General features: G+C 37.6%; 2 protein-coding genes across 2 annotated transcripts in view; one reads left to right on the top strand and one right to left on the bottom strand.

The window, feature by feature from the left end:
- LOC140146665 (probable ATP-dependent RNA helicase DDX52) overlaps nucleotides 1–25820 on the top strand; it is an 81750-nt gene that overhangs the window by 9549 nt on the left and 46381 nt on the right. The window contains exons 5-7 of the mRNA XM_072168534.1: nucleotides 306–386; nucleotides 1108–1282; nucleotides 2855–2927. Of these exons, the coding sequence (XP_072024635.1) occupies nucleotides 306–386; nucleotides 1108–1282; nucleotides 2855–2927 (329 nt within the window). The remainder of the gene's footprint in view (nucleotides 1–305; nucleotides 387–1107; nucleotides 1283–2854; nucleotides 2928–25820) is intronic.
- LOC140172001 (uncharacterized) lies at nucleotides 9927–14452 on the bottom strand. The gene is made up of 2 exons (XM_072195352.1): nucleotides 14240–14452; nucleotides 9927–11986 (listed from the first exon to the last, which is right to left on the bottom strand). The coding sequence occupies exons 1-2, from the start codon at nucleotides 14450–14452 to the stop codon at nucleotides 10253–10255; spliced, it is 1947 nt and encodes a 648-aa protein (XP_072051453.1). The 3' UTR covers nucleotides 9927–10252.

The raw sequence follows: 25820 nt of genomic DNA, 5'->3' as shown, positions 1-25820 counted from the left end.
AAGGCAAAATACAAATTGGTATCACAATCTGAGAATATCCACAAAGCTGGGTGTGTATCACACCTACCATACAGATGCTGGTATTATCATTTTTCTTGTTTGTATGTGTGTTTGTTTGTTTGTTTGTTTGTTAGTGCATCTATATTTGAATGTGTAGTTGTTTACTTATTTGCATTTGTGGGTACGGTTTTTGATTAAATGTTTTTTCACTACTTTTAGGTTTTCAAATGTAAAGTAGTTCTCATACCTGGCTTATTCATTTCATTTAACACATTGCATTGGTCTTTTTTAAATTTGTTTCACAGAGGAGAGAGTTATTAGCATGTGCCCCAACAGGATCTGGCAAGACCGCTGCATTCATTCTTCCAGTATTACAACATCTAAAGGTTTGTTTATCCCAGGATTCTGCTGTCGTAGCCTATTCATACAAACATTTCACTTTAAAGTCACGTTGTAACATTTCCATAAAAAATAGATTAATATTTCTTTTCCATCAAATGTTAGATTTCACTGTCAGATATGTCTCCTTCTAATTTTGAGCCGAAAAACCTGAGGTAAAGCAAAGAAAATTGAAATTTACTACCAATACCGGTGTCGCCAATGCGTTTCATTCTGTTGATCGTGCTACGGCAGGGCCCTTTGATGTGTGTTCCGCACGCCATGTACGTACTGTGTTATGAACATCGTGTTACGCATTTGACTAGTATTTCCATCGTAAACAACGGTTCCTGCACTTTATTCAAAATTTCAGAGTTTGACAAAACTACAGCATCTAAATTGGCTCAGATTTGGTCACATATTAAACCCATGAGAACTACCTGCCGATTGGCCAAAAAGATGTTTTCATTATCAATTGGCCCAATCGGCAACATTGTTAGAATAATTTCACCACACAAAAAAATCGGGGTGAATTATTTGCAAAGCTGCATTCTGATTGGTAATTAAAGTGAAGATATCATGTAATTGACCAATCAGAGGCAATGTTAGATCGGCAGGTAGTGCTCAGGGGGTTAAAAAATTGGACCACCCACCTTTAATTTCATCAAGAAATTATATTCAGTTTATTTTTAAATCCAAACAAAAATTATTGGTGTTGTTCACTTACAGGAGCCTCGTAGACAAGGTTTCCGAGCAGTGGTAGTGTCTCCAAGCCGAGAGTTAGCTCAGCAGACGTACCGAGAATTTGTCAGATTAGCCGATGGTAGAGGCTTTCGTATACATACCATTGACAACACTGCAAAAGCTGCAAAGAAATTTGGACCACAGTCGGCAGGGAAATTTGGTAAGAATTACTCAAAAGGGGCGATCAGAAAGTTTCCCAGCTTGGACTTGGAAAAGTCATGGAATTATGAAAGTAGATCACCCCTATGGAAGACTTCCACCATCGGGGGTGTAAATTTCAAATGGGAGTCACCCATTCAGGCAACCCCATTTGAAATTCACAATCGCTGTTGTTCAAGATTAAGGTCATGTCTTCCACAGGGGTGTATGGATTTCAACTGGAATACCCCAATAATTATGTATGGGGGTGAATTGTCAGAATTTTCTCCCCAAAATGGCTTGGCTCCCACTTTTGACATGCCAAAAGATCTTTATCCCCCCCCCCCCGGCCAGATTTTTGGAAACTTGAATTTAAAAAGCTTGATCACTTGGTGATGTTAAGTATCACTTAAGTATGAAAGTTTGTATATCTGAACGTTTTAATTTTGTATTGTTCTACTCCTTGAGAAGTGCACCAAAAATCTGTACCAATAAATGTTTGCCTCTCCTTTTGACCTGCAAACAATGCTTAGCCACCAATCAATGGTTGGCCTTCTTCTGTGTATTGACAAAAAAATGCTTGCCCTCTCCCTAATTCACCCTGATGGGAGAGGTAAACATAATTATTGCAGTTCTCAGGGATGCAGTCAAAAATTGTGATTTTGTTACCCTATCCCCAAACAAACATATCTGCCATACCAAGTAAAATCTGCATATAAATGACACAGCTAGGCATGCCCACATTACTAATACTATAGAGGGTCTCCTTCAACTCATAATTTTGACCACAGTAAATGGCTTAATTGTGTAATCCTCAGACTGAGGGAAATTTGGACACCAGCAACTTGAGGATGAAGGTTAAAAAGTGCTGGTACTTTATCCTTCATACAGAAGTTATCATGCAGCGATAGTTAGATTTCATCAAATAAAAATTGTATTTGTGTAAAATGGATCGCCGTGGTGACAAATGATGCATTACTTTTTTTGTACAGTAAGTTATTATACAGTACAAACTGCAATGTCTTTAAAAGAATAACGCAGCAGGTACTGCTTTTTGCTTTTTTTACTTTTACCTTCTCCCAAAGTATCTGCTGGTAATAAATCCCATTAGCACTACCTCCCGTTATATCGGCCTCTCGGCACTATTTTGATTGGTTGCAAAAAGGGCTATATCATTTATTGAGCCAATCAGAGATATGGTAAGAATGATCAGTATGGCTGATGGGGATTAAGCTTAAAATTGCTGAGAGGTCTAAAAGCTCTATTTTGATTGGTTTTCAGATGGTTTTATCATGTAATTGCCCAATAAGGGGAACAGAAAGAAGCGTAGCGGCCTTGGGGTTAATATACAAATATTGACTGGTGTAAGGGCATGGTTAAAATTATAGGCCTGCAATGATCTCAAAACCATGCTATAACCTGAGGCGCTTGTCCTCTGTTATCAGTCCTATCAGTTAAATCCTTAAATATTATGTCAGGAAGGATATTTTTCAACTTAAAAGTGACCTACATAAACATCAGTGGATGAGTGACAGTCACCAGATGTTAATTTTAAATTTTAAATGAAAATTATTGAAACCAATTTATTTTCCAGATATTTTAGTGACTACACCCAACAGACTCGTCTACATGTTACAGCAGGATCCACCAACCATTAAATTAAACAAGTGAGTATTCCCCACCCCCACCCCCACCCCCCACCACCCACACCCATATGATTGAACAATTGTGACTGTCCACCACAAATGGACTGTAATGTCAACATTTTCACTTTTTGAGATATAGGACAGGCAACTTTTCCTCAAAATATGCTATACACTGATATATTGCCTATCACTGCTGCTTGGTTGCAAGGTAGTAAAATTTTGTAGACTTGTGAAATTCTGCGTTTTCTATTGTTTTTTGAGAAGTTAGTGGACTTATCTCAAAACAAGCTCTGCTGACATTACAGCCCATTCATGGTGGTCACATAAATTGCGACCTGTTACCACAAAATGAGCGTAAATTTTTAAGCTGTTAGTTTTGAGATACCCTGGCTGCAGAGTTGATGTTCTTTATACCAATCAGTAGTATGTCCTTTCTTGAATGGCCCATTGTACCCCCATTCACAAAGGACATACAGACATACTTTTGGCTTGAACAGATGCGTGTGAAATAGAGAAGACCAACGCAGCAGCAAAGACGTCTTGAAAGTACAAACTTGCGACTTAATGCTCATTTGGTGATAGCAGGTCACAATTAAAGGAGGGGTTATCAACAGACGGCCCACTAGCCGAACCCGGTCTTAGCAACCACGGGGGTGTATTTGGCACTCAACTGTTCAAGTGTACACTGCATATTTTTCTAACATTTTGCTCATTGGCTATATGTGACTCTAAGAATGTTTGAAGTGAGTATTGACCCTTTGCACGGTCATCTCAAAACAAGGTTCTACGTACCTGCAAAGTGTGTGCTGTGTGTGCGTAGGCACGCCTGTCAGATGCGTGCTTTAATTACCGTGTACGCTTTGCAAATGCCTTCTTTCGCATTGCTAGAAAAGCGTGAGAAATAAAAATGCACTTTTTGCACAAACATTTGCAGGGAGAACCTTGTGTAAGGGCAAATACTCTACAGGAGTGGGTGTAGGGGTATACCAAGTGAATAGTAAAGATCTCTCTCTGTTTCCCTCTGTTCCATCCATTCCCTTCACCCCATTTCTCAAATGAGTTATTCAGTTGAAATCCATACACCCATTTGGAATACATAACCTTAATCTTCCACACAGGGAGTGTGAATTTCAAATTGGATTACCTGAATGGGTGAATCCATTTGAAATCTACACCCCTCTGTGTGGGAGATTAAAGTTGTGTCTTCCATAGGGGGTGTATGGATTTCAACAGGAATAGCCCAATTCTCCACCCTGGTCTTAAGGGCTCTGTCACCCACCTTTGCGCAGTATTTTTGTGGGACCTGAGAGCACATCAGACTCACTAAATTCTGAATGAGGAATGTCCTTCTGATATCAAATAATTTTGATTTTTTTTTTTAATTTGTGAAATAATACAGATTTTATGGCAAATTATTAGAAATTGATATTTTTGACATTTGTGATGCGATCAAGCAAAATCAGTTGGAACTCGGAAATATTCAATTTTCAGTTTCTTATAGGATAGCAAAAAACATTTACAAAGCTGAATTTTGCAGAAAACCCCATTGAAATTGAAAAACCAGAGCACATCAGACTCACTAAATTCTGAATGAGGAATGTCCTTCTGATATCAAATAATTTTGATTTTTTTTTTTTATTTTGTGAAATAATACAGATTTTATGGCAAATTATTAGAAATTGATATTTTTGACATTTGTGATGCGATCAAGCAAAATCAGTTGGAACTACGAAATATTCAATCACCAGTTTCTTAGAGGATAGCAAAAAACATTTACAAAGCTGAATTTTGCAGAAAACCCCATTGAAATTGAAAAACCAGGTCCATAGATATGACCAATTAAAGAGTTTTAAAACAACAGGAAACAAAAGGAAATATTTCATTTGTTTGGCTATATCTCAAAATCAATATTTCCGAGTTCCGACTGATTTTGCTTGATCGTAGACTATGCCATAGTCGATTTTTGATAAATAAAAATGTTATTAATCATGATGAACGCATTCAGTTGAACTCGAAATTATACTGATATTTAGTACATCAAAATACTAGTATAAAATGGTTATGAAAAAGTTTAGGCTATATAATTATATTTGTGACAGTAAAAGTAAAGTATAGGCCCTCGTGAGGCTTATATTATTGAATGCAACATATCATAATGGCATAATTATAATGACACTTCAATACTGAACAATTCTAATTTTAGAATCTGCCAGTTTATTATCCGAAAAACCGACTATGGACTTTCACTTTTAAGCAGAACTTTACCCCGGGACTCACACACTGTCAATCATACTTGTTTTTCAATAAAACATAACCACAAGACTAAGCGTGGTGGTACAATAGGCGCTAGATGCATACGTTCATCCACCAGCACAAAAGCGCCGCATTCCCTAGATAGTTGTGTACCATGTATAGTTATAATGGTACCAGTGCAGCGTCGGAGGATTAAAACAATAACGAGATCTGGGCGACCAATCACAAGCCAGATTCATTTTTAAAGATACATTACATCATCACCAATTTTAGTTAGGCCAGAAATTGGCCTAACTCTCAAGGCAAAGTCAGTAGTCCACTTGGGAAGCTAACAAACAGGGGGCGTACGGTGACTGAAAAGATCAGTTGTGAAAATCTATCAATTGTGCACTCATTAATTAAATCAGAGTTTAAATGTAATAGCCAGAGTAGTGCACAATTGGCAAGTGGACTACGGAGAAGTCTAGCTTGATCGCATCACATTTGATAGTCCTCAAAGTAAATCAAACGATATGTAGGCCTACTTAATTAAAGTGTATGTAGCTGAGAGGAAAAGCGACCATCATATGTAAATTTTGACCTTTCAAATTGAAGATATTCATGTATATCTTCAATACAAAAGGTCAAAATGTTCATATGATGGTCGACTTTTCATCCTAGGTACATACACTTTGAATACATAGCAATAGGTTTATAAAGTTTACTTTGGGGACTGTTAAATGTCAAATGTGTCAAATTTTTAAAGCTTGCCATAAAATTAGTATTGTATTGCGAATTTCAAAATTCCATTGATATCAGAAGGACATTCATCATATGCAGAAAGCAATTTTGTGTGTCTGATGTGCTTTCAGGTCCCATAAAAATACTATGCAAAGGTGGGTGACCGGGCCCTTACGTGGTTCGAATTATGTGCATTTCTTAACTTAAGCAAGATACATGGACACAGCAAGTATGCTACAGCATTACACTCATGATATTTGTGAGATTTAACATTTATTCAAATCTAACATATGTGTATACAAAGTTCAGGCCTGTACATTGTTAACATACTGCTTATATAGTTTGACAGTGGGTTAGTCCAGTTGAAATCCATTACACCCCCTATGGAGGACATGATCTTTATCACCTGCACATTGGGTGTAAATTTTAAATGGAGTCAGGTCATTCAGGTAACCCCATTTGACTTTCACTCTCCCTGGGGGGAGATTAAGGTCATGTCACCCATGTTGTTTGGATTTCAACTGCAAAAGCCCAACTATGTCATTCACTGTATTAAGGGGGTACTACACCTTTAATTACCGTGTACGCTTTGCAAATGCCTTCTTTCGCATTGCTAGAAAAGCGTGAGAAATAAAAATGCACTTTTTGCACAAACATTTGCAGGGAGAACCTTGTGTAAAGGGCAAATACTCTACAGGAGTGGGTGTAGGGGGTATACCAAGTGAATAGTAAAGATCTCTCTCTGTTTCCCTCTGTTCCATCCATTCCCTTCACCCCCATTTCTCAAATGAGTTATTCCAGTTGAAATCCATACACCCATTTGGAATACATAACCTTAATCTTCCACACAGGGAGTGTGAATTTCAAATTGGATTACCTGAATGGGTGAATCCATTTGAAATCTACACCCCTCTGTGTGGGAGATTAAAGTTGTGTCTTCCATAGGGGGTGTATGGATTTCAACAGGAATAGCCCAATTCTCCACCCTGGTCTTAAGGGCTCTGTCACCCACCTTTGCGCAGTATTTTTGTGGGACCTGAGAGCACATCAGACTCACTAAATTCTGAATGAGGAATGTCCTTCTGATATCAAATAATTTTGATTTTTTTTTTTTTTTAATTTGTGAAATAATACAGATTTTATGGCAAATTATTAGAAATTTATATTTTTGACATTTGTGATGCGATCAAGCAAAATCAGTTGGAACTCGGAAATATTCAATTTTCAGTTTCTTATAGGATAGCAAAAAACATTTACAAAGCTGAATTTTGCAGAAAACCCCATTGAAATTGAAAAACCAAAGCACATCAGACTCACTAAATTCTGAATGAGGAATGTCCTTCTGATATCAAATAATTTTGATTTTTTTTTTTTTTATTTGCGAAATAATACAGATTTTATGGCAAATTATTAGAAATTGATATTTTTGACATTTGTGATGCGATCAAGCAAAATCAGTTGGAACTCGGAAATATTCAATTTTCAGTTTCTTATAGGATAGCAAAAAACATTTACAAAGCTGAATTTTGCAGAAAACCCCATTGAAATTGAAAAACCAGGTCCATAGATATGACCAATTAAAGAGTTTTAAAACAACAGGAAACAAAAGGAAATATTTCATTTGTTTGGCTATATCTCAAAATCAATATTTCCGAGTTCCGACTGATTTTGCTTGATCGTAGACTATGCCATAGTCGATTTTTGATAAATAAAATGTTATTAATCATGATGAACGCATTCAGTTGAACTCGAAATTATACTGATATTTAGTACATCAAAATACTAGTATAAAATGGTTATGAAAAAGTTTAGGCTATATAATTATATTTGTGACAGTAAAAGTAAAGTATAGGCCCTACATTGAGGCTTATATTATTGAATGCAACATATCATAATGGCATAATTATAATGACACTTCAATACTGAACAATTCTAATTTTAGAATCTGCCAGTTTATTATCCGAAAAACCGACTATGGACTTTCACTTTTAAGCAGAACTTTACCCCGGGACTCACACACTGTCAATCATACTTGTTTTTCAATAAAATCTAACCACAAGACTAAGCATGGTGGTACAATCTGGCGCTAGATGCATACGTTCATCCACCAGTACAAAAGCGCCGCCTTCCCTAGATAGTTGTGTACCATGTATAGTTATAATGGTACCAGTACGCGTCGGGAGGATTAAAACAATAACGAGATCTGGGCGACCAATCACAAGCCAGATTCATTTTTAAAGATACATTACATCATCACCAATTTTAGTTAGGCCAGAAATTGGCCTAACTCTCAAGGCAAAGTCAGTAGTCCACTTGGGAAGCTAACAAACAGGGGCGTCACGGTGACTGAAAAGATCAGTTGTGAAAATCTATCAATTGTGCACTCATTAATTAAATCAGAGTTTAAATGTAATAGCCAGAGTAGTGCACAATTGGCAAGTGGACTACTGGAGAAGTCTAGCTTGATCGCATCACATTTGATAGTCCTCAAAGTAAATCAAACGATATGTAGGCCTACTTAATTAAAGTGTATGTAGCTGAGAGGAAAAGCGACCATCATATGTAAATTTTGACCTTTCAAATTGAAGATATTCATGTATATCTTCAATACAAAAGGTCAAAATGTTCATATGATGGTCGACTTTTCATCCTAGGTACATACACTTTGAATATATACCAATAGGTTTATAAAGTTTACTTTGGGGACTGTTAAATGTCAAATGTGTCAAATTTTTAAAGCTTGCCATAAAATTAGTATTGTATTGCGAATTTCAAAAATTCCATTGATATCAGAAGGACATTCATCATATGCAGAAAGCAATTTTGTGTGTCTGATGTGCTTTCAGGTCCCATAAAAAATACTATGCAAAGGTGGGTGACCGGGCCCTTACGTGGTTCGAATTATGTGCATTTCTTAACTTAAGCAAGATACATGGACACAGCAAGTATGCTACAGCATTACACTCATGATATTTGTGAGATTTAACATTTATTCAAATCTAACATATGTGTATACAAAGTTCAGGCCTGTACATTGTTAACATACTGCTTATATAGTTTGACAGTGGGTTAGTCCAGTTGAAATCCATTACACCCCCTATGGAGGACATGATCTTTATCACCTGCACATTGGGTGTAAATTTTAAATGGAGTCAGGTCATTCAGGTAACCCCATTTGACTTTCACTCTCCTGGGGGAGATTAAGGTCATGTCACCCATGTTGTTTGGATTTCAACTGCAAAAGCCCAACTATGTCATTCACTGTATTAAGGGGGTACTACACCCCTCGATAAATTTGTGTATATTTTTGCATTTTTCTCAAAAACTACTGGTAACAAAAGTTATGTATATTATAGGGGCAAGGAATCCAATTACTACACTGGAATTTCAGTAACCCAAGACAAGCGGTTCGTTATTTATGATAATAAATAAGGTACCGTTATAATGTACCTCATTTCCTATCATATATACTGAACCGCTTGTCGTAAGTCACTGAAATTTCAGTGTAGTAATTGGAATCCTTGCCCCAATAATATATATAACTTTTGTTACCAGTGTATTATTATTTTTCGATAAAAATGCAAAAATAGTCACATTTACCACAGGGGTGTAGTACCCCCTTAATGCAATTTATTTATTTATTCCATTAGGCTGCGATCACATAAAAGTATACTGTATACGGTATTCGCTATACAAAATACGCTCATTGGATCAGGCCGAGTTCACATAGTATACTCCTATGTGAACTCATCCTGATTGAATGAGCGTATATCGTATAGCGAATACCGTATACAGTATACTTCTATGTGATCGCAGCCTTATACAGACTGGAATGTATACATTTGTTAAAGGGAAAGGATGCAATAACTTACATGTTTACCAAAAGACTATGGGAACCCTAATTTAATAATCGTGTTCAAGGTCATATGCTTAGGTCAATGGTCATTTAATGTCAACATGTAAGATAGGCAGGAATTGTGAAATTGAGATACAGACAAAAAATATAATGGAAAAAATCAAATATGCAAGAATTTTAAGAGTCTTGCAACCAAGTATAAGGATTTTCAACGATTCGCTGCTGTAGTGCATGTTAGTAACCATTGGTTGCTGGTTCAAGCCTGGGCACATACACCTGTTCCGAATTATGATATGCCATAGGCTTTGTGTTGTGATCATTTCAATCAGTGGTTCGTAACAAAGAAAGCGTGAGCCAGTTGACCTAGCAATGGTCATATTCTAACGTGCAGTACGCCATCAAATAGCATGCTTGTGATTTCGGAGCAAGTTGTTGATGATCATAACTCATGTTTCAATATTGCTTCTTTTGGCCCGATTGGATCAGTTCGTATCACATGAACACAAGACCTTTGACCCTAGCGTTGTTGCAACTCAATTTGTTGCCTTGCGTTTCTAGCTTCTTGCCTTTTCTCCCGATAATCGCAAATCGCTTCATAAATCACATACAAAAATGGGTTTATTGATGAATTTATAGGTAGTATGAACCCTACTATCCACACATACATTGTGGGAGATATCTCAATAGCCTGGCATTGTGCGAGGATACACGTGATGCACAATGGTACCCAACAAAAGAAATCGGTGAACACGAGTGCACACATTTTTCTTGCCATGCGCCTTTCTTCGTCCTCTGTTTGTGTTCGTGCTGCCCGTTTGGATGTATTTCTCGCGGTCATGAATATCTGTATGTAGCAAGTTGCTACAATTATGAAACACAAAAGGTTAACACCGACAAATACTACAATTGAAAATATTGGGGAAATTTGGCTGCCAATTATTTCAGCCGTGGTAAAAGTGACATTTTGGTGAGATGGTTTTTCATTTATTGAAATAATCGGGACTGTTGGGATAAGTTGTTGATACATGTATCGGTTGTATCCCCTAATAAATGGACTGTTGCCATATTTAGCATTAGTTATAAATTCCGTCCCATTAAGTTGTATGTGATCATTCCTCCATACGGTTAAATGTTGACGCACTATTGGGATACCAATGCATACTTCAGAAATGCTAAATACTTGACTCTCTTCATTGGATAAACCAATGGAAATGACACCAAGTAATAGGGCTGTTAACCAAGCGAACGCAACACAAATTCGAGCCATCCTTGTTGTTAATCGCCGGCTACCAAATGTGTATTTGATTCCTAAAAAGCGATCGATACTTATCAAGGTAATAAAGAATACAGATCCTTCGCTGGATAGTATGGACAAAAATCCGGCACATTTACAAGCAAACCCTTGTCGCCACAGATGGGCATATGACGGAAAGAACTCCTCATAGTACGCATCGGCAATGACTAAAATAAGCATGTTGATGCCCATGAGCAGATCTGATAGTGATAGATTTAATATGAATAAAGTTTGAACTTTGTTTGCCTGTCGTTTTTGTGAGCGAAAGTAGCAAGCAATTCCGTTGCATATTAATGCAAATAGGCCTATGAACCACATGAAAACTGTGGTTGGAACGTATGGTAACATTCTATTGCAAGTTAGATACTCTGGGCGTGGCTCTTGGGATATGCATTTTGCATCAGCAATAAAGCAGCAGGATGAATATTTGTCGACCAAGACCACTGCAGTTGAAATGTTTAATATCTCGAACGATTTCCGTGTAATTTTGTACAAGTTACTTCCTCTGAGGTCAACAGTTGCAAGTTTGAAATGAAAAGCTTCGAAATCAATTTCTTGAATACCATTATTGGAGATGTTTAGAGACACAAGCATTTGTAAGTGATGAAATACTTGATTTGGTAGCTCTAAAACTTGGTTATTGGACAGAAAAAGGGATTGTAAATTGTCCAGTCCAATGAAGGATTCGAATGTTAAGTTTTGAAGTCTGTTTTCACTAAGGTCTAAAACTTTTAACTCAGCTTGTGTTTTAAATGAAGGTAGAGATGAAAGAGAATTTTTACTTGAGTTCAAGTAAATCAATTCACGAAGATTTTTGAATGCATTGAAAGGAATAATTTCCAAACTATTTTTAGAGACATCTAAACTTGACAAATTTGTAGTTGCCAGAAACAAATCGGATGGAACTTTGTCTATGGCATTATTGCTTAAATCAAGCACTTTCAATGCAAGGAGGGACTGGAAAGGCAGGGATGAATTTATCTTCAACTGATTACTTCTAAGCCTGAGCAATTGCAAAGTTTGAAATATCTCAAAATTGTCAACTGGCAGTGTGGTCAAGTCATTGTAACCCAGGTCAAGTACCCCTATTTCCGCTATTGATGATAGGCTGAATATTTTACTTTGCAGTCTGGTCAATTTGTTATGACTCAGGTCAAGGGTCCCGATATAATATACTGAGGTTAATATTCCATATGGCAATATGTTCATGTTATTATGACTCAGGTCAAGGGTCCATATAGAAGATAATGAGGTGAATATTCCATCCGGCAATATGGTCAAGTTATTATGACTCAGGTCAAGGGTCCCTATATCTGATAATGAGGTGAATATTCCATCTGGCAATATGTTTATGTTATTATGACTCATGTCAAGGGTCCCTATATAATATACTGAGGTGAATATTCCATCTGGCAATATGTTCATGTTATTATGACTCAGGTCAAGGGTCCATATAGAAGATAATGAGGTGAATATTCCATCCCGCAATATGGTCAAGTTATTATGACTCATGTCAAGGGTCCCTATATATGATAATGAGGTGAATATTCCATCTGGCAATATGTTCATGTTATTATGACTCATGTCAAGGGTCCTTATATATGATAATGAGGTGAATATTCCATCTGGCAATATGTTCATGTTATTATGACTCAGGTCAAGGGTCCATATAGAAGATAATGAGGTGAATATTCCTTCCGGCAATATGGTCAATTTATTATGAGTCAGGTTGAGGGTTCTCCATATAGCAGATACTGAGGTGAATATTCCATCTGGCAATTTATTATGACTCAGGTCAAGGGTACTGGATTCTTTTCCCTTTAGTGATGCAAATATTCCATCCGGTAAATTGGTCAAGATATTATGACTCGGGTCAATGGTACTGGATTCTAGTCTCTCTAGTGATGCAAATATTTCATCCGGTAAATTGGTCAAGATATTATGACTCGGGTCAATGGTACTGGATTCTAGTCTCTCTAGTGATGCAAATATTTCATCCGGTAAATTGGTCAAGTTATTGTAACTCAGGTCAAGGGTACTGTGTCGTAGTCTCGTTAGTGATGCAAATATTCCATCCGGTAAATTGGTCAAGTTATTGTAACTCAGGTCAAGGGTACTGTGTCCTAGTCTCTCTAGTGATGCAAATATTCCATCTGGTAATATGGTCAAGTTATTGTAACTCAGGTCAAGGGTACTGTGTCGTAGACTCGTTAGTGATGCAAATATTCCATCCGGCAATGTTGTCAACTTATTATGACTCGGGTAAAAAATACCGTACATTTTCTTTAGCATAGTTAGTGAGTCAAATATTCCATAGGGTATTAAAGTCAAGTTGTTATGACTCAGGTCAAGAATACCAGTTTCTCTCAAATTTTGTTTCTGGTTGAAGTGAACCGACTCGGCTAGAAAGTCAAAAACATCCCTAGATAACATGTTTATGTTATTGTGGTTCAGGCCAAGATAAAGCAATTTGACCAACGAATTAAATACCCCTGAGCTCAAGGTGGTCAAATTGTTGTGACTCAGGTCTACTATTTTTAATTGAAATAAGTTATGAAAGATCTTTATGGGAAGTTCCTGAATGTTATTATGGTCTAAGGTTAGGTATTTCAATGTGCCGAGACCTGCAAATACTTGTGGTTGTACATCAAATAAACTGAGGTTGGTAAACGATAGGCCTATTATATTTGTAGTATATACTATCAAATCTGCTCTGCTCTTATTTGCGCTGTTTGTATCGCATGAATACCGCCATTCTCTATAACCTAATGTACATGTGCAAGACAGAATGCAGTTACATTTGCAGTTTGTAGCGGGGGAAAATACTTGGAATGTGTGGGACCATTCAAAAAAAGAACGTCTAATGTTGCGTGTATATGACTTATATTCTTGTTGTTGCCTGACAAGATTTTCATATAAAATCAAATCGCATTTAGCACTCCTTTCAGACAAATGTTCAAAACACGCTGTCATTTCAACATTTTTAGCTTGTATCTCTAGTAATATCTCAGTGTTTTGAAAGTGCAACTTGAAGTGACTCCCACTGATTACAGTTGAACAAGGGACATCATGACTTGATACTAACACATATCGACCTAGGCATTGTTGAGTTGGTGTGCCTAAAATTTCTATATAGAAGTAAGAGTATACTGTATGACTACTGGAATGTAACATTTTAACAGAAAGCGCCGTGTTGTTGTCGGCACTTACCAAAACACTGCAGTGGTTTGGGCCTGTAAATGCTTTGAGTTTGTTTGGATTATTGGTAGAGACTACTAAAGTGTGATCATTTTCACATGCATCTGTTGCACTCAGGGATATGGGAGAAAAAGTTTCAAACATATCGGTCTTGATTGCGGCAGGTATTTCATCATCAATGGCTGTAGCATATGATGAAGACAGACTTGTTCTTGGTGTGGACATCCTATCATCTTGTTTGGAAGAAGAGGCAGCGTGAATACTAGTTTCTGTGGGTTGATACCGACTTGCGGTGGAACGGTATTTTGCTGTGCTTGACAGAACTGGGGATTTTTCTGGACTGATAGTTTGCAATGCAGTTCCAGGAAAGCCTTTGCTATTGTGGTCGTCAAGGAGTCCTTCGCAATTTATGAACCAAATTGAGAGAACAAGTACAAATGATGCCCATGTGTGACAACAAGGTTTTGCCGAAGCAGTAAACAATGCCCCTTGTGGATTTTTTCTATAGTGCAGGAGCATTTTGATTTGTAACAAATGTGGTGAAAAAAATAAGAGAAAAAAAAGTTATGTCGTTATATTTGATTCTTCGCACCGTTTGCAATCAAGCTCGCTATTGTGTGTATGCTTTTGTTTAGATGGATAGAAATTAAAATTCCGAAGATAAACAAAATGGCATGCCTTAATAAATGTAGTGAATTACTATTACATGTACTATGATATATAATACTTAATACTAGTGTTTAGCGAGATATTTTTATTGGGTATTAATTTTTCAAAATTCTAAGTCGACAGGTTTGTTTATTTCATGGGTTCAAAGGTCAGCACACTCAAACCTTGTGGGTTGAAAATAGTTTCAAGATGGAGCTTTTAAAATCCTCACAAAAAATTCCCCGCTATATAGTACACTACATACAACAATACAATGTGTGTTTTTTAAGCTATTAGTGCTGGATACTTCTGTGCTTGGTGATAGTGAAAATTTCTGCTTTCCAGAGTCTTGAAAACGGCTTGGGTGCTACACACTTACTCCTGTTAAAGAAAAGAAAGTACATTATCATTTTAAAATTGTAAAAGTTGAATAGGTTTTAAAGTTTTATTTTCCCCATACCTGCTGATATATATCAACCTGTAAAAACTATTTGAAGGCTTCAGAACTAAAAAGCTCTAAAAGGGGTTAAGTCACATTGAGTGCATTTCGAGGTAAATGGCAAAGAAGGTTGTTATGTGCATGTAGTTTCAATGCAAGGAGTTGGTTTGTCCATGCAGTTTCAATGCTCTACCACATTATTTCACTATGACATTTGCACAGAGGGTTTAGATAGCCTCCTTGTAACAGAAACTGACACTGGGCCTAACTCATTGACTATCTTGATTTTGTGACTTAACCCCCTTTTAGTTCTGAGGTCTTCAGTAGGGGTACGGGTGTAGGAGGGTAGGGGTACGGGTGAGCTAAGGGTAGGGATGGGGTTAGGGAGGGGTGTGCTGGGATAGGGGTGGGATGGGGAAAGTGTGAGGTCAGTGTTGGATGAGGTCAGGGTAGTGTGAGGTAGGGGTAGGGTGAGGTTAGTGGGCATGGGTATGTTGGTAGGTTGGGTGGGTTAAAGGTAGGGTGAGCAAGGGCAGGGACTGCCTTTTGAGGAGAGTGAGAGCTATCACTCTCTACTGCTCCCCTTAAATCTGATATAGGAGAGTGATATTTGCTCTCCTTAGTTGACCATTCTCTCCTTACATTCTATTGCAAATGCTTTAAACAGCTCTCCTTGAAGGCTCCAGAAGAGCTATTTAATGCTCTCCTGCAAATTCCAAAAGACAGTCCCTGCAAGGGTGATGTGAGATTGGGGTGGGTAGGATGAGGTTAGGTGATGGGTGACAATGCATTGTGGGTGGGGTTCTAGGGGTGGAGTAAGGAGTGAGCTCTGATAGCGTAGGGGTAGGGTGAGGGGAAGTGAATGGGGGTATGGGTATTGGATTGGGTAGGGTACAGGATGGGGTGGGGTAGAGGGTAGGGTTGGGCTGAAGGTAGGGTAGGTTGGATATGGGTACAGTAAGGGTGAGCATGGTGAGGTTGGGGTAGGGTGAGGTTAGTGATGGGATGAGGTTGGGAGTAGGGTGTAGTGTTGCTTGGGGTGGGGTAGGCTGTGGTGGAGTAGGTGTGGTAGGATAGGCTGTGATGGGTAAGGGGTGTGGTGTGATGGAAGGGGACTAGTAGTATAAGATAGGGTGTGGTACTGTGTATGGGTGTGGTGGTGGGGTGAGGGACAGGTGAGGTAGGATAGGGATAGGATGGGGCTAGTGGTGGGTGGGGGTAAGGGTAGGGGTGTGGTAGTAGTGCAATGTAGGATGGGGTTGGGAGTGGTGGTGATAGGGGTAGGAGTAATGTAGGGTGTGGTGGGAGGGTAGGGTAGGGATGGTGTAAGGGTAGTGGTGGTGTGAGGGCAGGGGTGAGGTTGGGGATGGGTGAGTAACCTGGATGAGCTGGGATGGGGTAGGGTAGGGTGATGTCAGTGGTGGGGTAGGGGTGGGGTAAGGGTAGTGAGTAGGGTAGGAATGTGGTGATGGAAGGGGTAGGGTAAGGGAAAGATAAGATAGGGACAAGTGTAGGCATGGGGTAAGGGTGAAGTTGGGATTGGGTGATGGGTGAGGTGGATTGGGTGGGGTAGGGTATAGTAGGGATAAGTTAAGTTCGGTAATATACAAAAAGGCCTAGAAATCTTTAATATCGGGGTGGACACTATCCCACGGGGGCAGAGGTGGGCAAGACCTTTGACCTTTCACAGGGGGTAGCTGCCCCCTTTGTCTGCCCCCCAGCTCGCCACTGTGTGGGAAGTGCAAGATATCTGCTCTACATGTATTACAGCATGATCTACAAAAACGATACAAGCAACACTATACTATCCAAGCACTTGATCCAAAACACTGTAGTTAAATTCTGCTGATCACAAATACACTGACATTGTAGACTAAATAGTCGTATGCTTTCCTCGACACAGTGAAGTAATTGATTTTGTGATTGTCTTAAAAACTGCACATCTGTTATAATGCCAGTTGAAGTCCTTGTGTCATTTCCTTTCTGAAAATGTATTCAGATGTATACTTATCATCATTACTCTTAAAGATATAAGGGATGCACCATTAGATATTATCGGGGGGCTAGGGAGTTTTTTGAAAAAAAAAATTTTTTGCCTCACTGATGAGTAAAAAATAAAAAATTTGCGTCACTGATGGGCAAAAAAAAAAAAATTCTCTACCCAGCTCTGTATAAAGGTATACATTAAAATTGAAAAAAGACAACTCCAAAGGCAGCGAAAAAAAAAATTTTGGCGGCAAAAAAAACCCAATTCTCCCTGACCCAAACTCCCTAGCCCCCCCCCCCCGATAATATCTAATGGTGCGTCCCTAATGAAAACATTTTTTTGAAATAACCGCCACGAGGAAGCCATATATGATATATGGACTAAAGACAATTTTTTTAATGAACATAACATGATTTGGTAAGTGTAAATTGAGCTACATTTTATGTAGGCATAAATAGAGGAACCCTTAAATTTTGTTTTTGGAGGACACAAAATTATATTAGACTATCAACCATAGTTTAAAGTCCCTACTATTATACCACTAAATAGTCATGACTATGACCGGGGGTGACACTCCCATTGTGGCCTGTACACCATCCGCAATAATCAACTTTTGAAAAGCACCCAAAACAAGGATTTAACCCTTGGCTAAAATGACACCCTAAACAGGTAACACACACCTGTTTTCACACCCTAAACAGGGATTTTATTCCTTGCATCATATTTCATACCCTAAGTTTCATTTTCGCGTATTAGCAATTGTATTTTGCTAACCTTTTTTCCAATTTTTCATGTTTTGGACACCCTAAACATGATACGCGCGTATCGTGCCTACCTATGAAAAACTACCCTTTTTACGCATTTTTATTATCGCGGATGGTGTACAGGCCACAATGGGAGTGAACCCCCTGGGGACTATGACTATAGTTGACTTTAGTTGTGTAGCCCTAGTGAGGAGGGTGTAAGGGGTAGGACACAAGAGCTCCATATGGACAAATATTTATATGGTAAGTAAAATCAATCATATTGGTGCAAAGTCACAAGTGATTAATGGCATTGCGTGGTGGGCAAGTGCCTGGATGAACCAGGGAAGTGAGACTAGTCTGACTTCCCTGGTCAAACCATGGAAAACCAATCTATCTGATGCATGATATTAGTCGTTTTAATTTAATTAATTAATTTGAACAAGAAACTGACACTGTCAGAAAACAAGAGCTGAGCTGCTGTCATCATTATTGCCACACCCTTTTCCGTGGCTTGTAGCAGTCCCACAGAGAACTATTACATGGGAAGTGTTTTTTGAACTATATTGGCAGTATTCAACGTCCGACTTAATTTGGTGATCAAGCTGACAACTTCCTAGATCTGGATCATATATATACTCCAATTAAGCAGAATATCTGCGCCAGACTAGAGTTTGAGTTGTACAATAATTATGAGCCTGGAGTAACTTAGTGTTCTGGCTTATAGCAAATCATTGTTTGTTCCTTGAACATCATGTGGCCAGTCATATCAAAATGGCAAACTCAGTGACATGCATGAAAAATAAAGAATATAAAAGAAATCATGAGTTTATAAATTCTGAATGCCTTGATCAAATGATGTGATACGAAAGCTGATAAAATTCGACTTTAAATTTGTGACCAGTCGCAAGAGTGGACTTTGTGGTAAATTGCTTGTTTTTCCCAAGATATGAATGAAGTCATGCAAATAAAAAGAACATGACTTATTTTCACTTAAAAAATCTGGATGCCTTGATCAATTTTGATATAAAATTGGATCGGTTGAGCCCATATTTATTGGTCGAGCTATGAGTTTTAAAATATTGGACGAGACGTAGTCGAGTCCAATATTTTACAACTCATAGCGAGACCAATAAATATTGGGCGTAAAGCATCAATTTTATCATTATTATGTTTTGGATCCAATATTATCACAACTTGGATCCATCAAAACATAATAATGACTAGTATCGTGCCTCAAAATAAAGCTGACTTGTATTATATCTCAAATTTAAAAGTCCACTTTTTTGCTTTGACTGGTCACATTTTCAAGTTGTCTCTGTTTGTACTTACCAAGAATCTTCTGGTAGCTTTCAGGATTTCACCAAGATCAAAGGTCAAGTTGAAAATCCTTCATGTGTTTAGAATGACCGCATCATCTCAACTTCTTTACTAATAAAAAAGAGAAAGCAATAATATACATGATTTCTAAATGTTACTAATTGCTAATATTTTAACGTAAGATTTTACCATAGATTTATTGCTTGTACTACTTTAGTGACGCACACGTTTTGGTAATTTGAGTGGTGGGCGGCAACACTAAAAATCACTGTTTAGTGGTGGGTGGCAATAGTTGGTGCTGGGCTGCTGCCGCCCACCATTATAGCTACAATTGTGTTCTGACCAATTTGTTTCAAAACACTCCCAAAAGAAGTTTCACTCCCAAAAAACCTCCTAAACATGAAAATTTCCCAGGGCCACTCAAGTTTCATAGAGTGAGAGATTGTCAAAACATACCCTATTTGTCCCTTTAAGCATGAATGTGGTGTGGTTTTACCCTGTAAAAAGGATTGTATCTGAAAGGTACCCCTAAGCATGATTTCATGTAAAAGGTGTCACCTTCACAGGTTTTTATACACTCCCTTATGATATGTTTTTATGTTTGAGTAATGGTCCTGATGCAAACCAGAAAAGACAAAAATTCACACTTAGGTATAATAAAGTGACCCCAAATGCATAGAGTAGAAAATTTTGGAAGAAATCTCATGGTAAAAATGGTAAAATGAATGTGATAAACCCAGTCATGGTTTCAATTTTAAGGCATAGGGCATTATGAACAAACTATTCTGATTTTTAACTGAGAAGCAGAATTCGCATTAAAGAGATATTTTGCTAAATATTATACGCTAATGCTTTAATGATAAAATGCAAAAATATATGGATTATCTAAAGTGAGCCTTAATTCCCAGCAAAAGTGTAAAAAAAACTTGTGTATAAATTGCATAAAAGAGAACCTGGGATAAGTCATTAAAATTGTCATTAGGTATTTTTGAAATGTTAAATTTGACAAAAATTGGAAAATGTCTTATTTTGCCTTTAATACACAGCTTTTGGCGTTAAATGCCCATCTAGTTTTTCATATGAAGCAAATGTAAAAAAAATTCAAAACCTGCTATGTTTTAGGTGCAGAAATTGTATGATCTATCTGTCTATCTATCTACAGCTATCTATCTATCTATACAAACATTTAATTAAGTGCTCTACTGAGAACACATCGCATCAAGGCATTTAACAATTATAACTGAACATCTAGGCATTTAGATTCTATACAAAGCATTCAAAATCTATGGTGTTTAAAAATTTAAATTGATAAAATGAGAATTTATATAACACACAGCAAAGGCATCAATACACTTTACATAGATATTATGCAGCGTACGTTAACAGCAATCTTAAGAACATATGTGACATGATCAAGGGGAATGAGTCGCATGTCGACCCTGGTCGAAAATGAGGTTTACATGTTTCTAAAGAGGACAATTAGAGCTTTCAGAAACTAAAAACCCCATGTTGATACTACTTTTCCTTGCAAAGTTACATCAATTTATCAATCGCTGAAAACAATATAAAATAAACGAATTTTAACACTTTCTTTGCCAATATCTCAAAATCAATATTAGCGACATCCAACTCATTTCCCTTGATCATGTCACATATTACTTCTACAAATTCTTGAATTAAAACCATAGTGCAAGCATGTAAAAGCAAAATGTCAGGTAAACACAAGCTAAAAAAAACTGCATATCATTCGTGGTAAAACAGACAAAATAGTGTATAAAAACACAAGTTTATAATTCTGTTGGGCAATGTACATAACACGGAAATTGTAATAAAGTACATAATGAAAAGAGCATTACGAGAAGCTTTTAGAAGCTAAAGACAAACTGTAACACATTAAAAAAGAACTTCAAATATCAGGTGCGTTTAGACAAATCATTTAACATTTTACCAACATTTTGATATTCCTATTTATCTAAATGTGTTCAGAATCAATTCCTAATGTGATTTAAAACATGTATCATATTAAAACTTAGTGAAGATATGTTGAGAAGCTACTTACCGAATAGGTTGTAAAAAAAGCTCCAATCCTGTGTTTGCGCTTCTTCAGGTATCCTCCAAACACGGCACCGTGGCGTGGATTTACAGGTATTTAACAAGCTGTAAGCCTCCGATTACTAGATACCCAAAAAGTTAAAGAATTACTTGCACAGATATTGAATAGAGGGTTATAATTTGAAGATGAATTGAGCTGGTTCGTTTTTACTGATGCGGTGCCCCTCTGCCAACGTAACACAACTGGTGGAAAAAAGCACTTCTTATCCTCATGACCAGACGAGGTACAACTGATCACACCGCCCGCAAATACCGGTATTTATATGTGACACACCCTGGTCCAACCAGGCCAAAGGGGGCATTTTCTGACAAATGAGTTAATATCATCATCAGCTTGCCCAGCAACTTATCATATAATTGCCGAAATCCTGGCATTCCTAGCAGACTTTGTTGCAAAGTTACGAGCTTTTGTTTAAACAATTGTCTTATGTATGATATTGTTTTCTGTTCTCTCTTTTTACCTGTATCTCAATTTTGCAGTTGCTTGCCTTTGTTCTCTTTGGGTCAGATTGCAGCACATATGGAACCTGATTCCAGAATCCAATGGACTATTCCATTTGAAATCCACACTACCCCTGTGGAAGATTTTGGAAATATAGTCCACAGGGGGAGTATGAATTTCAAAAGGAATTATAGCACATTAACCATATCTATTTGAAACTCTCCCTCCATCTGTGGAAGATGCAGCATGAATATTTCTCAGGGGGTGTATGAAATTCAAATGGAACTGCCTATACGTAATGTATTTGTTACATTTGATATTCATACTCCCCATGTGGAAGTTGTTTGCAACATGTTCATCAGGGGTAGTGTGGATTTTAAATGGAATAGCACAGTATGGCACAGTAGTCCTATGAACGTCATACCCCTGGATTGGATTGACAGTTTCATGATTAATGGCCAATTGTCGTCATGATACCTAGAAATCGAGGGAGGGAAAATTAATTGGAATACTGTCAGGATATCATTTGCCGGTACAGGGGTGTTCAGAGGGCACCAGCCCCCCCCAATTAAACTTGCAAAATCATTCTATTGTGAGGGACTAATAACCATAGACCATGTTTACATCATGGAATGTAAAAAGACCATTTCAGCTTCTCCTTCTCTTCCCACTTTTCAAGTCCTGGAATATTATCTGTACATCAGTATAGTGCAGTCAACAATAGTTCAGTTCAATTCAGTTCAGTTTTATATTATATTATAGTGCTAAATTTTGCACAATTTCATTGCCTTATTCACAATAAGGATACTGATTTTGTGCATGTTTTAATATTGTAAGCACTGTTTTTGTGCATGTTTTAATATTGTAAGAACTGAAGAACTCCAAAAGCTTTCAAAAATACCAAATACAACATGATGTTCTTTCATGCTCAATAAAACAGTTGTACATAATGTTTTGGAATTTAGCCCCATGTGGAGAACATGGGGCATTACTCAAGTTTGGTTTGAGTAGAATTGCGGATCAAAAACGGATCGCTACACAAATTTTTCAATAAAATGTAACACAACCTAATTGATGCGCAAAGAAATTGGCATAGTTTTTACAAAATTTCTAGATATTAACAGGCATGGCAAAGGGAACAGATTGCTCCCCTCAGACAAAATATTTTGTATAACATTAGGATGGAAAGTATGAAAATTTATCTGGATTATTCAGAAGGAAAATTGCAGTTTAATGGACTATTCCTATTGAAATCCACACACCCCCTGTGGAAGACATGACCTTAATCTTCCACACAGGGAGTGTGGGTTTCAAAGGGTAACTCTAAAAGTTTAATGTTGAGGATATTTTATATACCACTACATATGAATATCCACTTGTATAGGTATAGGTTTCATTTTATAGTTTAAAAACATTATTACCGGTAATTGGATTGTTCATGCATGTACGTCAATGTAATTGAAACTATCTATATAAACTATATTATGCTTGAAATACAATTAATGTGATGGAAAGAACACCTCAATTAATGAAAATCACTGGAAACTTGACCCACTTGTTTTCGCCCCCTGTGGGTGAAGTCAGGAAACAACTCCACCTACACAATGAGTTCAGATCATTCTTAGAAAAAAGTGTAAATGTCATGGAAAAGTTGTTTAATTAATTTTTAAAGAAAAATTAAGACTGCAAATTTTGTTCAAATGAGTGTAACAAAGAGAGGGAGAGAAGAGATAGAGGGAGGAAGGATAGTGAGAGATGACGGGGGAAAAGGGAGGAGAGGTGGAAATATGGGCGTGAGGGAGGGAGAGATAGTGAATCATCTTCCCCTTCCCAGAATCCTTTGCAACATGACGCATCACCTCATTACATCAAATGACACTCCTACATGTATTACTTTATGCAAGTTCCCTTTGTTTTTATGTTGAGAATAGACTGGCTAATCATGGGTCAAAATCAGGGTCTTATTAGCTAGAAATTGAGGATTGCCCGTCATTTGAATAAAATTGCCTGTCCTAATTTGACCTTTAAAACATTTACCAGACGTTCTTAGCCCATTGGGGGTTCAAAGAGTTCAAATATGTGCTGATATGGCCTTGTTGTTTTACAAATTGGGTCTACTAAAAAGGGCAACTTGCTTTTCAAAACATACAATTTATAATATAGCATCTGTCAAAGGCATTAATTTTGCCCGTCCCACGAGCAAATTGGCCGTCTAAAATGACGGCCAGACGGGTGGCTAGCTAAGACCCTGGTCAATATAGTCAAGAAATACACATATTTTGCAAAATCTGGATGTGCACTGTTCATTGAGGTACATTTCATCACTATATTAACCCATGTTGCACTGATAGCAAACCAGTACAGAAAATTGAAATGGGTGAAATGCATTGTGGGAATGTAAAATATCTTCTCTGTGTTAGCACCTATATGTGCCTATTTTATGAAAAACAAAAATTTGTTTACTACAAGCCTAAGGGGCTGTGCAATAACTATGAGCCCCAACCACCCCTCTTCCGGGTGTAATCTCCAAAAGGTATGCAAAGAATTGCTTTCCTACCCCCTCTCATTTTGCCAAAAACTGTTTCCCCCCCCCACAGAATGAAAAAAACCCCCCCCCCCCTGCACATCCCAAATTTTTGGGTTCCCAATTTTCAAACAAGCAGGAAATTTTGCATATTTGAATGTTTTGTGTTATATTTTCCTATTAAAAAGTGCCCCATAAGTGTGTGCCAAAAATTGCTTGCTCCCTCCTCACCTCTTTGACCTGCCAAAATTGCCCCCCCCCACTTCCTGGCTTGCCAAATATTGCTTTCTCCCCTCCAATTTCCCCTCGGGCTCATAATTAGTGCACAGCCCCTAAAAAACAGGTGCATTTTGCCCCGTCAATGACTACCTCTCTATACAGATACACAACATGTAAAATGTGTGCTTTGAATGATCAATGTCTGCTTTAAACCATGCATTGGGCTATTCCAGTTGAAATCCATAATAACTGAAAAGGAATCCAGTTGAAATGTATACAACCAGTGGTGGGGGCATGGGGGAAATCCCCCCAGTCAGAACTCTTTTCCCCCCTGTTGCCCCCCCCCCCCCAGTAAAAAACCCAAATTGTGAACATTTCCACTTTTTGCAGCAATTTTGTGCAAAATTTTTTGATTTTGCCCCCCCTGAAATTCAATTTATCCCCAATCACCGGAATTGGATGATGATAATTTGTCATAAAAAGAGCCAAAAAAACTTTTTTAAGAAGGGGGGTGATACCCTGCAGCATATTCCCTGCACAAACCCCTCTAAATGTTCCCTACCGCGCACAAGCCCGCAGCCACCTGTCCAAGGACCAGATGGATTTTTAGGAAATGGATATGTTGCCCATTTACATCCCTCTATGGAAGACATGATCTTAATCTCCCACACAGGGAGTATGAATTTCATATGGGGTTACCCGAATGGGTGACCCGATTAAATCCAGGGGAGATTAATGTTGTGTCTGCCATAGGGGTGTATGGATATTATTCAACTGGAATAGTCCATTGCTTTAAATTTGGTATGAAGTACCGGTACTTAAAGCAGTGTTGGGTTAATAATTTCCATGATATTTAAGGTGATTGACACACATGGTGTTTCTTGGTTGGTTTCTCAGCCAGCATGATGCCATCAGATCAGTAGAAACATCATGAGGATAGTATTCTGATATCCTAAGAAACACAACATTTACATTTGTAAAAGGTTGCTAGAAAATGTTTTTAAAATATTGGGTTTATTTATTATAGGGTGTATATATAGAGAGGGTATGAAACTAAATAACACTCAAAAACATTTTTAAAACTTAATTCCTGCAAAACATTCAAAGATAATGTAGTAATATTTGCCAAAAATGTTTGTAAGAAAATATTTTACAATAA

Source organism: Amphiura filiformis, chromosome 2, assembly GCF_039555335.1.
Source record: "Amphiura filiformis chromosome 2, Afil_fr2py, whole genome shotgun sequence".
NCBI lineage: Eukaryota > Metazoa > Echinodermata > Ophiuroidea > Amphilepidida > Amphiuridae > Amphiura > Amphiura filiformis.
This window is presented reverse-complemented; position numbering and strand designations above follow the sequence as displayed.

Excerpts from the sequence above, each read along its gene's own strand:
- LOC140172001 (XM_072195352.1), bottom strand. The coding sequence starts at position 14,452 with ATGTCCACACCAAGAACAAGTCTGTCTTCATCATATGCTACAGCCATT. Across the intron at positions 11,987-14,239 it reads CAAACCACTGCAGTGTTTTG|TCCCTCCTTGCATTGAAAGT; the intron begins GTAAGTGCCGAC and ends CTGCCTTTCCAG.